Below are 17316 nucleotides of genomic sequence, written 5' to 3'. Positions count from 1 at the left end.
ATTGTGCTTTGTTCTTTCTTGTTTTTTCCCGCATAGACAGGCCTCGAGTTGACCTCGCTTTGTCTCCTCCGTGAATAGAAAGCTTCCGGCTGGCCAGTCGCTTCCTTCCCGGCTTTTTAACCTAACCACAGTCTCTCCTCAAGCGGTCCACTGATTGCATCTGTCCCCCAAGGCTCAGAGCATCCTCTCTCTTTCACAGACTTAATCTCAACCACTTATAACACGCGCGGTCACAATGTCCAACCTTCGGGAGTCCTTGGCTGGTCCGGGATATGTGATCTTGAACGTGATCCGAATCCTCAACATTATCGTCTTCCTTGACACCATCGCTGCATGTGTGGTTATGCTGGTCAAAATCAACATGCTGAATGGTTTCTTCTTCTTCCAGGCTGTCACCCATGCGGTGGTCGCAATCCTCAGCAGTAAGCCCACTCACCTACCCTTCTCGAGCGTGCGCTGACCAAACAGTTTGTCTAATCATCTCGGAGCTCCCAATTCTGCGAGGCTACTTCAATCGCAACTGGCCATTGTTCGGGGAAGAGGCGGGCTTCATAACACTGGCAGGGGTCATGATGATCCTCGGCGTATCGGGGTTGGGCAATCTCAACACAGAAGCCATGAGCCAGAAGTCCCTGAGCCTAGCGTTCTGGCGGATTGTGATTTCGGCAGGGATTTTGGCCATGGTCATGAGTGTAATCAACATCGTGGCGGTAAGTAAAGGGTCCTGCTGCGCAACGAGCATTGCAAAAGAGGCTAACTTGAATCTCGGCATAGACGTTCATTTTCACGAACCGCGAGGCAGGCGTCAGCGCACGCCATGTTCGGGCCTATGGTGCAGTGGCTCCACAAAAGGTGGTGAGTCGGACCAGTAGCCGCCGGTCATTCCAGCTCAGTCTGAAGCGTGAAGACGTCCTCCCGACATACTCGCCGCAGCCTGCCCTGAAGCGCGCGTCCAAGCGATTGACGGCGCGGTTTCCACTCAAGATCTCTTCGCCTCTCAACCCCATCAATATGAACGATGCTGCATCGTCCAAGTACTCTCGGGACTCGACAGAGATCAAGATGCCCGACCCAGCGCTTCACCCGGCCAATTACTCGGGGCACGTCTAAGTGCCACCTCACGACACCCGAGGGCGTTAAGGTGGTTCTGGGAAGCATGGCGTTTCTTGCTTGGAGCGTAGTGTCTGGATCAAATATTGTGAGCTTGGGATTTTCATTCGAATACCTTTTCTTTTGTCGATTCTTCTGTATCGATTAGCCGGCGTTAGCAAGCGTACTCGTTGGACTTTACTTTTGAATGAGACTCATGATAGTACGAGCTAAAAGTGGAAGCGGGAGGATTCGGGGTACGTAGGAACTTTTGCATATTCCAAAAACGCCAACTGGAGTTAAATGTGTGCAGACAGACAATACAATATTGTGAAGACGGCGGAGCGTTCCAACGCTGAAAATAGACCGCGAACTATAACTGGCCGAACTCGACCGCTTTTGGCCCCCGCCGGCGCGACTGTTTGCAACGTGTTGATCAGTTCAACTTCCCTCTCTCGCTCTATTTTTCATCTCTTCGCCCAGCTACTCTACTAGCATTCTGATGAGGTAGAGGTTTCCTTCAACCAGTTACAGAAATGGCTGGACTTGGGATCTCTTGGGGAACGTACGTTGAGGACGCTTCGCGCTTTAACTACACCTTCGGTGTCTAACTGTGAATAGTGTCAAGTCCCTCCTCATCTTCTTCGCGCCGATCGTCATTCCACGCATGATCGGAGCATACCGCAGTCTCCGAGTCTCAGTCGCTAGCCGCCCGCCAGCTCGCCCAATCCCCAATGGAGCGGGTCGGGCGTTGAACGTCTTGTTCGGCAGCATTGCTCTCTGCCTCGTCCTGAGCCTACCCTTCAACCCCCACGCGCCGGAGCCTAATGTCTTCCAATTGACTCGATCGCGGATCAACACTCCCACCAATGTGATCTTTCAGCGGCTCACCCGGCTCCGGCCTGATAACATCTTGACCGAGACCGACGCGCTACTCCAAGAGAAGCTCACCTCCATTGACGCTCGCAAGGTATATCTCAAATTCGGCGCCGATGCCTTGATCTCGTGCCAATACTGCTCGCTGGGCGAGTCCAACACCTACCTCCTATACTACCTGCCGTTCAACGTCTTCCTCCCTCATCTGCTGCATCTTCTGATTTTGGGCGTGGTCACGTCCTCCCGATTCGGAGGTCGAGAGAGTGCCCGGTGGCGTGGCATGTTTACAGTCGTTGGCCTGGTGGTGGCGGCCATTGACATTCTCAGTGTGGCTGGGTACGATCCGATCCAGAGAGCAACGCCTGCTGTGCGAGCAGGCCAGGTGCCCCCCAGCGACTACCACCGATCTATGGGATTACTCCGCGCCGTGACATTTATGGTTTGCGACGTTGTGTGTGCCATAGTGATCTACCTCTCATCCACCAACCGGTTCTTCTTTAAGCCACCGTCCGTGGTCGATCAATTGGACCAAGCGGTCTCAGCTGCGTTGACGACGCTGACAGGCGCCAACTCGAAGCTTCATGCAGCCAGTGTTACCCGCAATGCCGTTGTTCGAGACAAGGCGCTCAAGTCTCGCGACGATCTATACTGGCAGACGATGGTGGCCGTGGAGAGTCCGACTCGGGGCACTGGCGAGGGTGCACGGCAAGGACGAGGCCCCGGGAAAGTGGCGATGGTCAATAATATCTGGGAGGAGGAAGAAGTGGCTCAAGCCATGTCGCGGGCGATGGCCGGCCAAGGAGGCGTCGATCTGGCGCAGTTGGGGATGAACGCGAATGAGTTTGTGCGCGGGGTGACGGAGGGTCTGGAGTAGGAATGAGATTGGCGCGCAGATAGATCCATAGAAGCCCAATCCAAGGGTCTTGAGCCCCTCTGCACACTGCGAATGCCAAATCCCACCATTTGAGGCGGTGTGGAGTGTCGATCATCATGTGTTGAAGCCTTGGAACGACCTCACCGTTTTCCCCTCCCTCAATTCACAATTCTCTCGTTCCACACCCGGATTCTGGTAATCCTCGAACACGCTGGCACCCATTATTTCCCTAGCCCTGGGAATTGCCAAAAACAAAAGAAGAACAAAAGTCCTCCCTCGTTGAACGCTGTGACCGCGTGGCGGATCCGCCCATGAGGCTTCCAGACCCATCCCGCTCCTCAGGTTAATTAGTGCCAACCACTCTCGTTCTTGCTTTTTCTCCCCCAGCGCAACTTCTCCGCTGAATCCTCTTCCTCTGCGCCCTTTGCCCAGCACATCTTGTCATGGCCAAAGAGAAATCTGCGCCGTCGCCGTCGGCCACGGAGCTCAATGCTTATGTCTCCAGTCAGAGCGGGCCGCGGCCAGCCAAGGAGACCACGTTCCGGGAGTGGGTGGTCGCCAACCAAATCGGTATGAACTCAACCAGCAAACCCTCTGATCTCTATTCCGGCAGGGGACGATTGGGGACGGAGGCTTGCATCTACGATGCTGCTGTTATATCCTCATCTCGTCTTTCGCCGTAGCCCCAACATTGCGAGAACTGGACCTAGCTAACTCTTGGCATTTCTTCGCTACAGGAATCTCGCTGACCATCCTGGCTATGTTGCTGGCTCTTCATAACCTTTACCCATCTCTCCGGCCGTATACGCAGCCTTTCTTTGAATTATCCTACTACGATCCGGCCAGCGGTAAATACGTCCAAGGCTGGGACGATACGTACTTCGTCATCAGCGCCACCCTCGCCCTCACTGCGGTCCGTGCCATTGCCATTGAATGGATTCTCCAGCCATTCTCTCGTTATGCTGGACTTAAACGAAAGGGCTCGATTCGGTTCGCCGAGCAGGGCTGGCAGGTCATGTACTACAGTTTCATCTGGGCAGTGGGATTGGTATGTCTTCGCTGCAGGTAGTCGGGGTGAAGATCAAAATAACTGACGAAGATGGCATAATATAGTACCTGTGGAAGGATTCCTACTATTGGTTCGATTTCAGCGCCATCTGGAACGAATGGCCGGCACGCCCGCTGTCCGGTCTAATGAAGTGGTACCTGCTGGTAGAGTTGGCCTTCTTGCTGCAGCTGATCTTCGTCATCCACGTGGAGGAGAGGCGCAAGGACCATTATCAGATGCTGGCACATCACATCATCACTAGCACCCTTCTGGGCTCGGCTTATATCTATGGATTTTACAATGTATCCAACGTGGTGCTGTGTCTGATGGATATCGTGGACTTCCTCCTTCCGGTACGTCAATTGATACTACTGGTAAATCCTTCCGCGCTAACCGTTCGATGACAGTTGGCCAAAATTATCAAGTACTTGAAATTCGAAAATGCCTGCAACGTTGCGTTTGGCGTTTTCATGGCCACCTGGTTTGTCACGCGGCACATCCTCTATAACGTGCTCTGGTGGTCGATTTACAAGAATGTGCCCGCTAAAATGCCATACGGATGCTACTCGGGAGCCACCGCTGAAATGATCAGCACGAACGGCTATCCTAATGCCTTTATGTACCTGCTCGGGCCCTTCCGCGGTTTGACCAATCCAATCTGCATGAACCGCACGATCAAGGGGATCTTTCTATCCTTCCTCTTCTCGTTGCAAGTGCTTTCTATTGTCTGGTTCAGCATGATTGTCCGCGTTGCGTACGGCGTTGTTCGTACCGGCAAGTCGGAGGACACTCGCAGCGATGAAGAAGACGAGGTTGAAGTGAACCCCCAGGGTATCCCTAACGGCTCCGCGCGGCTGGCCGCCAAGGAGGGCGTTAGTGCTGCTCCTGTTGCCAACGACAATGCTCCTGGAATTGATCACCGTCGGTCAAATGGTGGTGTCTCAGTGCGTGCCCGGGGCCGTGGCCGTGTTCCATTTGACCAGAGCGACCGTAAGGCCTTGCTGGGTCGGATCGGATGTGAGAAGCCCACCTAGAGGCCCACGCGGATATTTGACATTTTTCATTTTCCTATTCCCTCTGGTCCATTTTTTGATGAATTCCCTCCGAGCTCCGCATTTACTGGCATGCCGTGACGTCTGTCTGTTTTTCCCGCCATGCTTCGCGCCTGACTCTTTCGTCCAACTAGGTCCAAGTGCTAACTCGGACGGAATCAGGGTCGCGTATCTGATGAAATGAAGTGCTCGACTAATGATGACCTGTGTTTTCCTCTTAAAAATCCTGGCGCTCCGTTCCGTGCCTCCTGGCCGGGTCATTTATATCCCTGCGGCTTTTCTGACTCGCAACTCGTCTTCTGCTTGCTTCATGACCTGGATTGGAGGTCTCGGCCTGTGTTTTTTCCTGCTGCGTTCGCCGTATCCTTTTCTTCTCTTGCAAATGTGATTAGAGATCCAGACAATAATACCCAATGGATGCATCTGACTTTCTTTTTAAAGTGCATGCATGTATGATGCACCTTGGCAATCTTGAGCCAATTATCATGGATTCTGATATCGACCACGTTTAAGCATTGAATTAAGCGTAGCCATTCAACGATAAGGGATTGATAATCCTGTAGTTCTATGTAGTTCATGAGCCCCACACGCTCATGGAGTAGTGCTTCCCCTTGAAGCGAAAGGCGTATTCCGTCTTGTAGCCACAAGGATTCAAGCGCAGCTGCCATGGTATGTGTAGTGTAACTCGTTTCCGGGATGCTGATGTCGCTTGCCTAATAGTACCACCAGTGGCTGCACAAAGTCTGCTCACAGAACACGAAGCTGTCATCACTTACGAGTACGTGGCTGGATCCTAGCATCTTCTATACTGACTTCCACATTTCTGGCCTCAACCTTCTCCGGCCACATCACAGGGATAAAGAAATTGCAGAACTATGTGAAACTCAAAATAGACTTGAAATGAACCGGTTCCGCCCGTTCCAATTTAGGGCTTATACTTCCTTTGTTCCTTGGTAATGGCTGTGACGGCAAGGTTTAGAAGCCTAAATCAACTACTTCAAGAGTTCTATTTGATTTTCTTTCTTAAAGAGGACACCTTTTACCTTATGAAAAGTGTGAACGGTCATTCGAGCAACGTGAAATTGCAATTCGTCGCCATTTCTACTCATTCTGAATGAGATCTCGGGTGGTCGATTCCGATCCCCACTTCCCATTTCTCACCTCCCACTTTTCCCACTTTTCCCATTCCACTTCACAACTCGACGAGACCCTGCAGCAGAGCTAGTCACCAAATTCGATGAGGCGATGAGCTCAGCAGGCGGAAACAATGTAACGGATATCAGGTCGTTGAAAAGGTTCTACTGTCGTCAGTGCGACAAACGCTACACGAAATTGGAACATTTGACCGTACGTCTGTAGATCCCTGGCTCCTTTCGCAGAGGGAAAAAGTGATTGACACTTATCGCAGAGGCATGAGAGAACACGTGAGGAATTCTCTAGCTGAGATATTGCTTGTGCTACTGACGTATTACCAGATTCGAATTCGAAACCGTTTCAATGCCACCAGTGCGGCAGGTCATTTGGGCGCCAGGATGTGCTAGGACGGCACATGAGGCTCCATAGAACCAGCAACCTGTCTTCGTATCCAAATCCTGGACCAGAAAGTGAAACATTACATGCGGAGCATACGGGTCACACCGAACCTGCAGCACCTCCCATCTCCGCTGCTACTGCGAGTCATTTTCGCCAGCCCGACCCGCTTGCGCAACCCAATATCGCGGAGACTAACCACTCTCTGGACTCTGATAACCTTCTTGAGTGGTTGATGTCTGATGCAAATGGATACTCTGTGGCTCCATTACCGCTAACCGGTCTATCTGGGAGCTTAGATGCAACCAATGTCTTCGGCCATCCAGTTGAATATCCACTTTCCGGTGAATTGGACACGACTGCAGCTCATGGCCCTGGCAATACAGCTTTGAGCCAGACTTACAAGCTAGTCGATGATTTGTCCAAAAAGCTCAACTCAGATGTGCATCGCTCCGGCTTCACCTCTGGCTTCCTGGATGCTTGTCTACACGAGTTTTTTGAACGGGTGTCACCAAGCTTCCCGGTGGTCCATGAACAGACATTCTCGGCGCAACAGTCCATTCCGCCGCTTCTCCTCAATATGGTTGCCCTGGGCTCTTTATTTGTCTGCGAGGATGGTGCCACGGAGAAGGGCGAAATGCTTTGGCGACTCGGGCACACAGCCGTCGCCACATCCTGGCAAACCTTGATTGAAATCAGCGGGCCTGGGGACTCCTGTGATGGTGTCCAACTTGTGCTCTCTGCGCTCTTTGGGCAGACATATGCACTTTTGTCAGGTGATGCCAGCATTCGGACTACCGCATCGGTATTTCATGGCCTGGGGTTCTACTGGGCAAGGACCACAGGCATGTATACTGTTCGAGATGTTCTAGCAGATGGTCTCCCAACACTGGACATGCCAGGGGGAGAAAAAACTTCGATCTGGAGAAGCTGGGCTGCATCAGAAGTCCAGCGACGAGCGGTTCTCGCTCATTATGTGCTTGATGGGCTAATTTCGCAAGCATCGGGCTCCCCGGCCAGTGCAAGACACCTCATTAATAATATCGGTCTTGCCAGCTCCGACGCTGCCTTTGAGGCAAAAACCGCAGATGACTGGATCAAAGAAATTACGAGGTCGCGGCCCACGCAATTGCCAATATCTGCAATCTTTGCCCGCATTTTCTCGCCAGATTATACAGCAGACCCATTGCACCTCTCTCGCTTTTCGATATTTGTGTTAATTGAAGGACTGCAATCCTTAATAGCGGACCTACATGAGGCACGAGGTCCCGTTCTCGGCACTATATCGAAGCCGAAGATCGTTCAAGCATTACTCAACATTTCGGAAGGGAACATCATGGCGCTATCCGCGCCTTCGGATGTTCATCATCGTCAACTCCTCATCAGATGGCATTGTATATTCATTGAAGTCACGGCGCCTTCAGTCTCCGTCTATCGATGGCTGTGTCGTCACTATCAGCTTCCACAGGCTCTTGGTGGCATCCATGCGAAAGGCGGACTGGAGCATATAGATCTGAATCGTTGGGCCAGACACGCAGACGCCTTGCGCGCGGCTCTACATGCTATTGCTATCACGCGGCTTCTCCATGATCTTCCTTTGAGCCAGGCTCATACGATGCACATTCCGACTGCGGTCTTCACGTCCGCGGTGGTGATGGTCACAATTTGTCTGCTGAATGAAAACGTGATAAAGATCCCAGAACGGTATACTTGGTCGGAAGTCTGGTCAGTTCCTTCTATTGAGGACCCAATGCAAGAGCTATCAAACTCGGGCTCGGGACTCGAAGCGTTGGCACGAGAGCTCGGTCATGGTAGTGAAGATACAGTGGTTCCCATCAACCTTCTGGATGAACTCAACTCCCTTCAGATCATTCTCAGAACTGTCGCGTCACGATGGGGTGTCTCGGCGCAAATGGAGAATGTCATTGGGCACTTGGCAATGCTTGCTCGTGAGCGGATTTCCCCGGTCTTATGAAAGGAATACGGGAACGAGATTTGTTTTCCCGAGGAAAGTGCTAGGCTTTTCTCATGTGCAAGGTCCTTGCAAACTCTCGTCTGAGCCAGTCAGAAATGCTTGATACATATCGGAAAGCCGGTTGCTAGGATAACCATTCCTTATCTGCAGTGCTGCAACTGTTCCATGGAGAATGGCTGATTGACAATTGCCTTTCTAATCTCCGGGTGCAATCCTAGGGCCGGTGTACAGCATTCGCCTGACTGATCACTTCAAATACCCGTCTGCCTATGATGAGGTATAGGTAATACTACCTATCCGGAGTTTTCATCCAAATTGCAACGTTCCTATAGCCAAGGCCGTCAGGGCAGATATCCCTGTTCTAGCCCTCGGATCCTTTTCCTGGCCTATCGCAATTCGAAGAGCTTCTCGATGTGTAGTTGTTTTTGACCAGCTTGTATGCATTGCTGCGTGAACCTTTCGTTTGTGGGATGGAGGTGAATTTTTCACAAATCTAGGAATCAGTTCCTGTTGCCGACATATTAGGTTCTTTGATGATTGACTCGCGGACTCTGAACAGCGAAGGGCTAAGAAAGCTGTGCGACACCTCGGAAAAGCCTGTCTTCATTTGTCGGATTTGGATAGCCTTCGACCCGCTTACGTCGAGATTCCCGAGGCAGTATAGCGGTCTGAGCTCGTTTGTCTATGGGAGTGACGTTATGGTTTCCTCTTGGTGGTCTATCGATTGAAACCTCTGAACTTTGGATCTCGTTATTGACTAAATGCCTTTGGCAGTAATGGCATTGTGGGCTTCTTGTCGGTGCAAACCTATTTGGGCCAACCACCCTTTCTAGTCGGCGTTCCACTTCCCTAACCATCAAGATGGCTCCTTTGCCGTGGGCGTAAAGAAGATCATCTGGTGCGTTTGCAAGGTATCCAAAGCATGCAATATGTTCATTTTGGCCGCATAAGCACGTTGAATGTGATGTGTAGGAGAAGAGAAAGGAGCCAGGAGAAGGTGGACGACTGGCTTGATTATACGGGATGCAGGCTTGAGGGGAACCTTGTCAAATCGCCAGTTTTGGAATAGATCTCTTTACTCCAAGTTGATGCGAGTAGGCTGTGCTTCTATTATCGGTTAGGATTGGTACGGTTTGCTGCATCTCCCGTCACATGGCGTCGACCGATCACATCCATGGAAGAATCCTCCGTTCACTTTGAGTCTGGGTTGATTCTTCAACCACTTATAGCCCGCTGTTCATCGCTTCTTGGCGATTGTAAAACCCACAGGTCCCCTTGGTTTCCCAGCATCATCTTCCACGTTTCACTCTTGAGATGTCTCAACCAAAGCGAGTTATTTTACGCCTTGACGAAGCGGATATCAATGAGCATGACCTTTATGAGCCGGTTCGGCTTTACCTTGAGAAACACGGTCATTCTGCGAGCGAACTAGAAGCCGACCGACATTTCGTCCATATTCAACCACCCAACCTTGTTCGTTTACAAGCAAACCCGAAAATCTACATTACCATTGATCTGGAGAAAGACCAATTCTTAGGACCTCTGGATAGCGATTTTCCCCACGAATTGTATCGTATTCGTCGCCAGGGGGATGAAATGTGAGTCAGAACCAGCGTTTATCTTCGGGAAACTTACCTGACGCGTTGTTATAGGGTTATCTTTGGTTATCGGGAAGGGCAATGGTTGCAGAATTACAAGAGACAAGTCCGCCAAGTTACAGACGAGCTTTATCCTTGGGGAATGACCCGAAGGGATAGCTACCGTCGCAACCCTGAAAGTCATGCTATTACTGGAGACCAAGACCAATTCAATTCAAACAAGGCCTAAACAGATGCTCTAAAAACCAGCCTGACTCTTTCTTCCGGGCCTTCCTAGCTCTTGCGGTAGAGTGCAGCTGGAGCGAGTCGCAGCAACAACTCTACAACGATATGAACTTCTTGAGAGTGGGCAGAAATGGCTCTATTGGATATTTCATTATTTTGAAAGTACGCATCGAGGTCTCGTGTCGGGACGCGTGAAGCTTGAAGAAAGACCAGAATATCATTCATTATACAGGGGCTTAATACCTTTTTTCCTGGTTCTGGCCTCGTAACCAACCATGTCGGCGCATGTGTAGCTAGATATATCTGTTCATATTGTTGAAGAATGTTTACTCAAAGAAGCGTATCAAACGCGGCGAGAAAGTCAACGCTCCGATCACGGAAATTTCTCAGGCCCCTGCATCATGCTTCAAATATCTAGAATATACAAGAAATGAGAGCCTTCCCGGCACTCATGAACTGGGACCTGTACATTAATAAAGCAGCTCTGACCATCAACATGAGGGCAATGGCTCTCTATGGGTTTGGCCCTGCCCAAGTACTTCTGGGATTTGGGTCTGCGATCGTTAGAAGAGACTGCCCTGGTTTCACATGTGATTAAGAATCTCCGGGGTGTTGATGTGACTCCCTGGCTTCATCTCTACTGCGGCGACATCTTTTGAAAGAGAAATGGTATCGGCTGGTAATAGTAGACTATCGGATCAACTTGTATATGTGTTATTGCTTTGTAGGTAGCCCGAATTGAAGAATTTAGAGCATTGATGACTGTAAAATCCAAGAAGTATATTCCCGGTCAGTACTCTTTCTGGTGGAACTGCACACCTTATTGCCACATCAAATGCTCTTTCAAAGACTGCAGAACTATTTCTGGCCCGGCATTGCAAGAGAAAGAAATCTGTATATGTTGGTCAGGACGAATGAGGATTGCCTGCTTCTTCAAATTGATCAAATGAACCCATCTCTGGTTCTCTGAGCCAGGCTGGAGCACAAAGTCCGTTCCATGTACCACAATGCGCAACGGCAAGATCTTTGCTACATGCTCAGGCAAGCATGTGAACATCTCCTCAATGGTGAGACGGAAATGGGATGCATGGTCTTCATCAACAATGAGAGTGAATGTATCGAATCGACACAGATCCAAAGTCGAGAATTGTTTCTGAGAAATCAGTTCTTCGGACAGCTCCTGCACGTAAGAAGAATCGATGGCAGGGAGCTGCAGCATTTCGGGAGAGACGTGGATCCAGGCGTGGGGAAGACGAGCCCCAGGAACGCATGATGGGCTGAAATGCGACACGTTCTGGGGTATCGCCATATCTCCATACACGTATGCAATGTGTAGGCCCAGATTGTCAAAGTGCTCTCGCTGGCCCTCGATGCCTTTGTTGATCTCAACCATGGCATCGGGATCTTGGATGTTGCGGTAGAGATTCTGTCTGGCGACATCCACATTAGAATTAGTCGTGCCCAGCGCCTTCAGTAGTCCAAAAATCTGCTTTCCGTTTTTCACGCTCTGGTTTGAATTGACAAGAGCTACTTGACGGCGTTCAGACTGGTAGGTATTGAGGAGCTGATCTCCACCCCATCCGTGATGGACCGCAGCAAGTTTGTACGCAATATTGTGGACATCCCCCAATCCAGAGTTGAGGCCTAGGCCACCAGTGGGTGGGAAAGAATGAGCAGCATCACCCGCCCTAAGAGAGATGCCAGAGTCAGTTTTCGCAGAAGCTGTACAGTCCTTCTTGATCACACTCACAAGAATACATTTCCGATTCGGTATGAATGAGCAACCTTTCGGCTGAGGACCCAGGGCCGATAGCTGAGCACATCGTATGGCACCTTGGCTCCGATTGCTGCATCGACAACCTTGCGGCAGTGTCCTTCGTTCCAGGATTCAACCGGATGTTTCTCAGGCTTCCCAGATTGCTGTCAGCGAAAATTACCCAGAGTCATGCTCTGGGGAAACTCACATCAAAATTGCAGATAAGTACTTGATTACCCGACAAGTCATAGCCAATGATAAATCCAGAGACAAGAGGATCCATCACCCAATGCAGCATACCAACACGGTCCTTGATCACCGGGTTGAGGTCCGCATTAAAATGAATGGTCATCATTGTATCACCTGAAGATACAGAGTGAGCTTCACTTCGTTCGGCTCATATGATGGATTACTTACAGGTGTCTTCTCCTTCACAGGCCACCCCGAGGTGTCGTCGAACAGCACTTTTAGCACCATCGCAAGCCACCACATGGCGGGATTTAATCGTGTATTGCCGTTGAGACACACGATCCTCAACAGTCGTGATGACAAATTCGCCTGCCTATTATATAGAGTAGTACGAGTTAGCTGTACCCTTTTCAGGGATATTCGAATGCTCACCTGCTCTAGGCTCACGAATGAATGATTCTTCCGAATCTCGACTCGGCTACTCTTGGCCAAGCGTTTGGATATCATCTCTTCAAAAGCCGGCTGTGGAATATTATGGATCATCTGATAATAATTAGCCCAGGAATCCCAATCGGGGCTATCAATCTTACCGTTGGAGTGTCATTAAGGACCTCCTTGTCCATACGCTCATACGGAAGGCGGCCGACCTGCTTGCCAGCCAAGCTGGTCACAAAGTTCACCCAGTAGGCATCTTTGCGGGGACTTCCCGTCTTGCGGATTTCGTTCACATCTAACCCGACCTGGCGACAGAATTCGAGTGATCGAGGGGAGAGTGCGTGGGCCTTGGGAGCGGCCAGTCGAGTCGGGTAGCGCTCAACCACCAAAGACCGAACTGTATCGTGTCAGCTGTGTTTCAAGCACACTCGCGAGGCCATAGTTGCATCAAATACCATTCAATTGGGCCAGCATGAAAGCCAGCAGTAGCCCAGAGGGCCCTCCTCCTACTATCAGGATCGGGACCTCCTCGTCTGGAGTTGAGTCGTGAAGGAGGGGTGACATGACTTCGAGTATGTATATTATCAATGGAGACCCCTCACCTCGTGTCGTGGATTAGTATGAAACCATATCAGTGAGGATCGCAACGGACTTCGTCCTTTTGTCAGAAACAGTGCTAAAAAAGCGCCCCACCCACCAAGTGGGGGAGGTGGGAAAGTGGGAAATCATGTAGCGTACGTCGTCTGCTCTACTAGATATCCGTATATCCGCGTTTATCTATTCATATCTAAATTCAAGAAATTGAGTTGTATCTCGGAAGTGGTTCTTGATTGAAGATCATAAGCTCTAATATCAGGGCTGGATCCAATCCCAAGGTTGATTTGCCAGGAGGGTTCTTTGGCGCAACAGGATGAACTTCGACTTTTTGAGAGGAGTGGATATTCGGTAACAAGGTTGAAATGCTGGCATTGAACCAGGAAATTTGTCCGCTTCGTCAAGGCCACTTGAAATGTTATGTAAATTTAATGTCTGATAATTGTCGCGCCACCGGTCTGTATTGGTGCGACTTGGTCCATCCATTAGCCGATCGTTCTGCATGTTCGCTGGGAACAGTGATTTACCCAGGAGGAAAACTCGGAGCATCCTATAAGAATAGCTTCTCATGGCCAGAAATGGTGTTCTTGCCCAGTCTCGTTTGAACTCCTAAAGAGCTGATAGCAATCTGCGCCTCGTGCTTGTCGTAGTGGAAACCCCCAACCATGAAGATGTGGTGCTCAAGTTTAGAAGAGGTTCGAATCCCGCGGAGGAATTGACCGTCTGGATATCGGATATATAGATCCGACCAAGCAGATTCTTCATCCACCGTTGTCACGCAGCTTCGCCAGAGCTGCCATGATCCCTTCACTCATTGCTTCGGATGGCTGAGCGTCTTTCGAGGATTCGTTGGCTGCGGCAGCTGCGGGGGCTGTCGCACGGCTCTCGGCCAAAACAGAGCGTAGAATCACCTCGTCTTCATCTTCATCTTCATCTGCAGATGCAGCTTGCGGCCTGAGTGCAGGCCTTGGTGTTCTGTTCTGACTCGTAGGCCCTGAGGCCGTAGCCTTCTTTGTTGTTTCCACCCGAAAGCCTTCTCGTACAGCATTACACCACTGCTGGACCTTTTTCTCTCCCCACCCGGGGACAGAGCTGAGCTGTTCAGGCTGTGCATTGATAGCATTCTGCAGGCTCCCAAATGTTGATATCAAGCTTGCTGTGTCGGATTTGTTGATGCTGCGTGGAGCAGTTACAAATTCAACCAAGGACTCCTTGTAGGACTGGGCCTGCTGAGTGCGAATCGCCGTGGGCTGAGCGTGTTCTGATGACTTGAACAGTTCGAGGTAGTGTGCGGCTTCGGGGGCGGACCAGCATAACATTAAAGTGAGATTATTTATGATCGATGTCTTCGAAAGCTCTTTTAATGCATCTTCGTGATTAGGGATGTCCACCATGACAAGCACGAGGCGCAGACTATATTTGCCAGCCAAGAGTCGGACTCGGGAGTAGATATACTCTGGGTGCAAACGGTGGTATTTCAAGGAAAGGAACAGCGCGCATGTTGTCGTGCCCACCACATAGTCGGCTGGGATGTCCGCGTACTCCCAAGGAAGCAGCTTAATGTGGTTCAGGATTGGATTGCCCTTCTGTCGCGTGGATACCAGAATCGCCGACGGACCAGAGCGATGGGGAAGGGCCTGCGGCTTGGGCTGTTGGACTTTGGGCTGACGGGCCGTGGACGTGCCTGAGGATTGGGAATCAGTGGTGCGATTATTGTCTCCGGTTACTGTGCGAGGTTGCGGCCCCAAGTCGCCTGCAGAGCGGCGGTCCATCATGGAACTGTGGAGCGGTGATAAAGTTGATAAAGCTCGAGCGTGGCTTATCAGAACCAGCGCCGAGCAGTTCTCACCGCCCGTGAACTCCAAGCCTTTTTCTGCCGCTAATTTTTTTGCGCAGGTTCAACCGCTGCAAGTTGCACACACCATGGCAGAGCCAAACAAAAAACGACGTCTCTCCGAGGAGAACCCCACTCCAGCAGCGGACACCAAAATGGAGACTACCAAGGCCGACACCATGGAGGCATCAAACCAACCCAAACGGACCCTTTTCGTTCGATCTCTTCCCGCCTCGGCCACAACTGAGAGCCTCGCAGAGTTCTTCTCGCAATCCTACGTGATCAAGCACGCCACAGTTGTCAGCGATCGGCAGACAAAACAGTCCAAGGGATATGGATTTGTGACATTTGCCGATCTCGAGGACGCCCAAAGTGCGCTGGAGGAGTTGAACGGGTCTGAGTTCGACGGCAAGAAGATTCGTGTTGATTATGCTCAGCCGCGTCACCGTGAGATCGATGAGAAACTTGGCAAGAGCGTACCGTCTGCTGCTGCTCTCAAGTCCAAACAGGATCGCGAAGACCAGAAAACGCAAAACCAGCCCCCGAAGTTGATCGTGCGCAATCTGCCATGGAGCATCAAAGAGCCGGATGATTTGGCTGTTCTCTTCCGCAGCTTTGGCAAAGTCAAGCACGCTACACTTCCCAAACGTGGAAACAAACTCGCCGGTTTCGGCTTCGTTATTCTTAGGGGCAAGAAGAATGCCGAAAAGGCGCTTCAGGCAGTGAACGGGAAAGAGGTGGATGGCCGCACATTGGCCGTCGATTGGGCTGTTGAGAAGGAGGTGTGGGACACCATCAACAAGGACGATGGTGATGATGAACAGGAAGAGACGGAGGCCGGAGACGTGGAGATGGAAGACAAGGAGGAATCTTTGGAGGAAGATTCTGACGAAGACGAAGATCTGGAAAACTTTGACGAGGATATGGATGATGAAGGGGAAGTGGAGGAGGAGGAGGAGGAGGAGGAGGAGGAAGAAGAAGAGGCAGAAGATGATCGAACAGCCTGCACAATCTTCCTCCGCAATCTCCCCTTTACTTGCGACGACGAGACTCTATACGATCACTTCAAGCAATTCGGCCCTCTGCGATATGCTCGCATTGTGGTGGACCACGAGACAGAGCGCCCCCGGGGCACAGGATTCGTGTGTTTTTGGAAACTCGAAGACGCATCAGCCTGTATTCGCAATGCCCCGAGAACAGCAGAGGTGCCCACTACAGACAACAAAGAGCGCACAAATCCAGCACTGAAACACTCTGTTCTGCAAAACGAAAATGCAGACCCCAGTGGGCAGTACACTTTGGATGGACGAGTGCTGCAGGTTGCTCGGGCAGTGAACAAGCGTGAAGCCACCAAACTCGAAGAAGAAGGTGTTTCGCGTCGTCTTGTGCGCGACAAGGATAAGCGTCGTCTCTACCTCCTGTCCGAGGGTACGATTCCGTCGGACTCCCCTCTATACAAGAAGCTCTCGCCCTCAGAGGTTAAGATGCGCGAAGAGAGCTACAAACAGCGGCAAAATTTCATCAAGAAGAATCCGGCTCTCCATATCAGTCTGACCCGTCTCTCTATTCGCAACATCCCTCGTCACATTACTTCCAAGGACCTGAAGCAACTCGCTCGTCAAGCCGTTGTTGGGTTTGCCACGGATGTCAGCAACGGTGCGCGCCAGCCACTCTCAAAGGAGGAGCAACAGCGATCTTCGGATGACATGAAGGAGCTTGATCACCTGAGGAAGACCAAGCGCCAAGGTATCGTGCGACAGGCCACGGTCGTTTTCGAGACCCGCGAGGGTACAAAGGTTGCCGAGAAGAGCGGCGCAGGTCGCAGTCGCGGCTACGGGTTCATTGAATACTTTACCCACCGACACGCCCTCATGGGTCTGCGGTGGCTCAACGGTCACGCCATCGAGATACCGGTCAACTCTGAAGACGGCGAGAAGGACAAGAAGAAGCGACTGATCGTCGAGTTTGCCATCGAGAATGCGCAAGTCGTCAAACGCCGCAACGAGCTGCAGGCCAAGCGTCGCAATGAACCAAAGGAGGACTCGAAAGAGAAGGAAACCACGGAGGATGAGTCCGATAAGAAGGGTCAGAAGAGAAAGCGCTCGCAAAGTCGGGGCAAGGGCAATGATGCGGAGAATGATGAAGACGCAGAGGAGGAGAACAAGATTGCCAAGCGCAACCGGATCATCGCAAAGAAGCGAATGCAGCGCAGGTCCCGCAAGGGCAAAGCATGAGGTCTTC

General features: G+C 51.1%; 7 protein-coding genes across 7 annotated transcripts; 5 read left to right on the top strand and 2 right to left on the bottom strand.

The window, feature by feature from the left end:
- Window positions 1–235: 235 nt before the first annotated feature.
- On the top strand, window positions 236–2839 carry N7459_009847 (uncharacterized protein; the record flags this gene model as incomplete). Its single annotated transcript, XM_056949015.1, has 5 exons — window positions 236–422; window positions 469–710; window positions 775–1104; window positions 1601–1654; window positions 1718–2839. The coding sequence occupies 5 exons, from the start codon at window positions 236–238 to the stop codon at window positions 2837–2839; spliced, it is 1935 nt and encodes a 644-aa protein (XP_056796240.1).
- Window positions 2840–3282: 443 nt separating this feature from the next.
- N7459_009846 (uncharacterized protein) lies at window positions 3283–4921 on the top strand (the record flags this gene model as incomplete). The annotated part of the gene is made up of 4 exons (XM_056949014.1): window positions 3283–3409; window positions 3577–3887; window positions 3953–4240; window positions 4295–4921. The coding sequence occupies 4 exons, from the start codon at window positions 3283–3285 to the stop codon at window positions 4919–4921; spliced, it is 1353 nt and encodes a 450-aa protein (XP_056796239.1).
- A 1263-nt stretch (window positions 4922–6184) lies between these two features.
- On the top strand, window positions 6185–8444 carry N7459_009845 (fungal specific transcription factor domain-containing protein; the record flags this gene model as incomplete). Its single annotated transcript, XM_056949013.1, has 2 exons — window positions 6185–6286; window positions 6447–8444. The coding sequence occupies 2 exons, from the start codon at window positions 6185–6187 to the stop codon at window positions 8442–8444; spliced, it is 2100 nt and encodes a 699-aa protein (XP_056796238.1).
- Window positions 8445–9758: 1314 nt separating this feature from the next.
- On the top strand, window positions 9759–10271 carry N7459_009844 (uncharacterized protein; the record flags this gene model as incomplete). The annotated part of the gene is made up of 2 exons (XM_056949012.1): window positions 9759–10042; window positions 10097–10271. The coding sequence occupies 2 exons, from the start codon at window positions 9759–9761 to the stop codon at window positions 10269–10271; spliced, it is 459 nt and encodes a 152-aa protein (XP_056796237.1).
- An 816-nt stretch (window positions 10272–11087) lies between these two features.
- On the bottom strand, window positions 11088–13211 carry N7459_009843 (uncharacterized protein; the record flags this gene model as incomplete). The annotated part of the gene is made up of 7 exons (XM_056949011.1): window positions 11088–11955; window positions 12018–12175; window positions 12232–12386; window positions 12441–12585; window positions 12645–12755; window positions 12803–13044; window positions 13103–13211. The coding sequence occupies 7 exons, from the start codon at window positions 13209–13211 to the stop codon at window positions 11088–11090; spliced, it is 1788 nt and encodes a 595-aa protein (XP_056796236.1).
- Window positions 13212–14002: 791 nt separating this feature from the next.
- N7459_009842 (DNA repair protein RAD10) lies at window positions 14003–15013 on the bottom strand (the record flags this gene model as incomplete). The annotated part of the gene is made up of 1 exon (XM_056949010.1): window positions 14003–15013. One exon carries the CDS (start codon window positions 15011–15013, stop codon window positions 14003–14005), a length of 1011 nt encoding a protein of 336 aa, XP_056796235.1.
- Window positions 15014–15164: 151 nt separating this feature from the next.
- On the top strand, window positions 15165–17309 carry N7459_009841 (mRNA-binding ribosome biosynthesis protein NOP4; the record flags this gene model as incomplete). The annotated part of the gene is made up of 1 exon (XM_056949009.1): window positions 15165–17309. One exon carries the CDS (start codon window positions 15165–15167, stop codon window positions 17307–17309), a length of 2145 nt encoding a protein of 714 aa, XP_056796234.1.
- Between the last annotated feature and the right edge of the window lie 7 nt (window positions 17310–17316).

This window comes from Penicillium hispanicum, assembly GCF_028827665.1.
Source record: "Penicillium hispanicum strain IBT 35686 chromosome Unknown utg000008l_segment0_segment0, whole genome shotgun sequence".
NCBI lineage: Eukaryota > Fungi > Ascomycota > Eurotiomycetes > Eurotiales > Aspergillaceae > Penicillium > Penicillium hispanicum.
The sequence above is the reverse complement of the archived record's forward strand: the minus strand, read 5'-3'. Positions and strand labels throughout refer to the sequence as shown.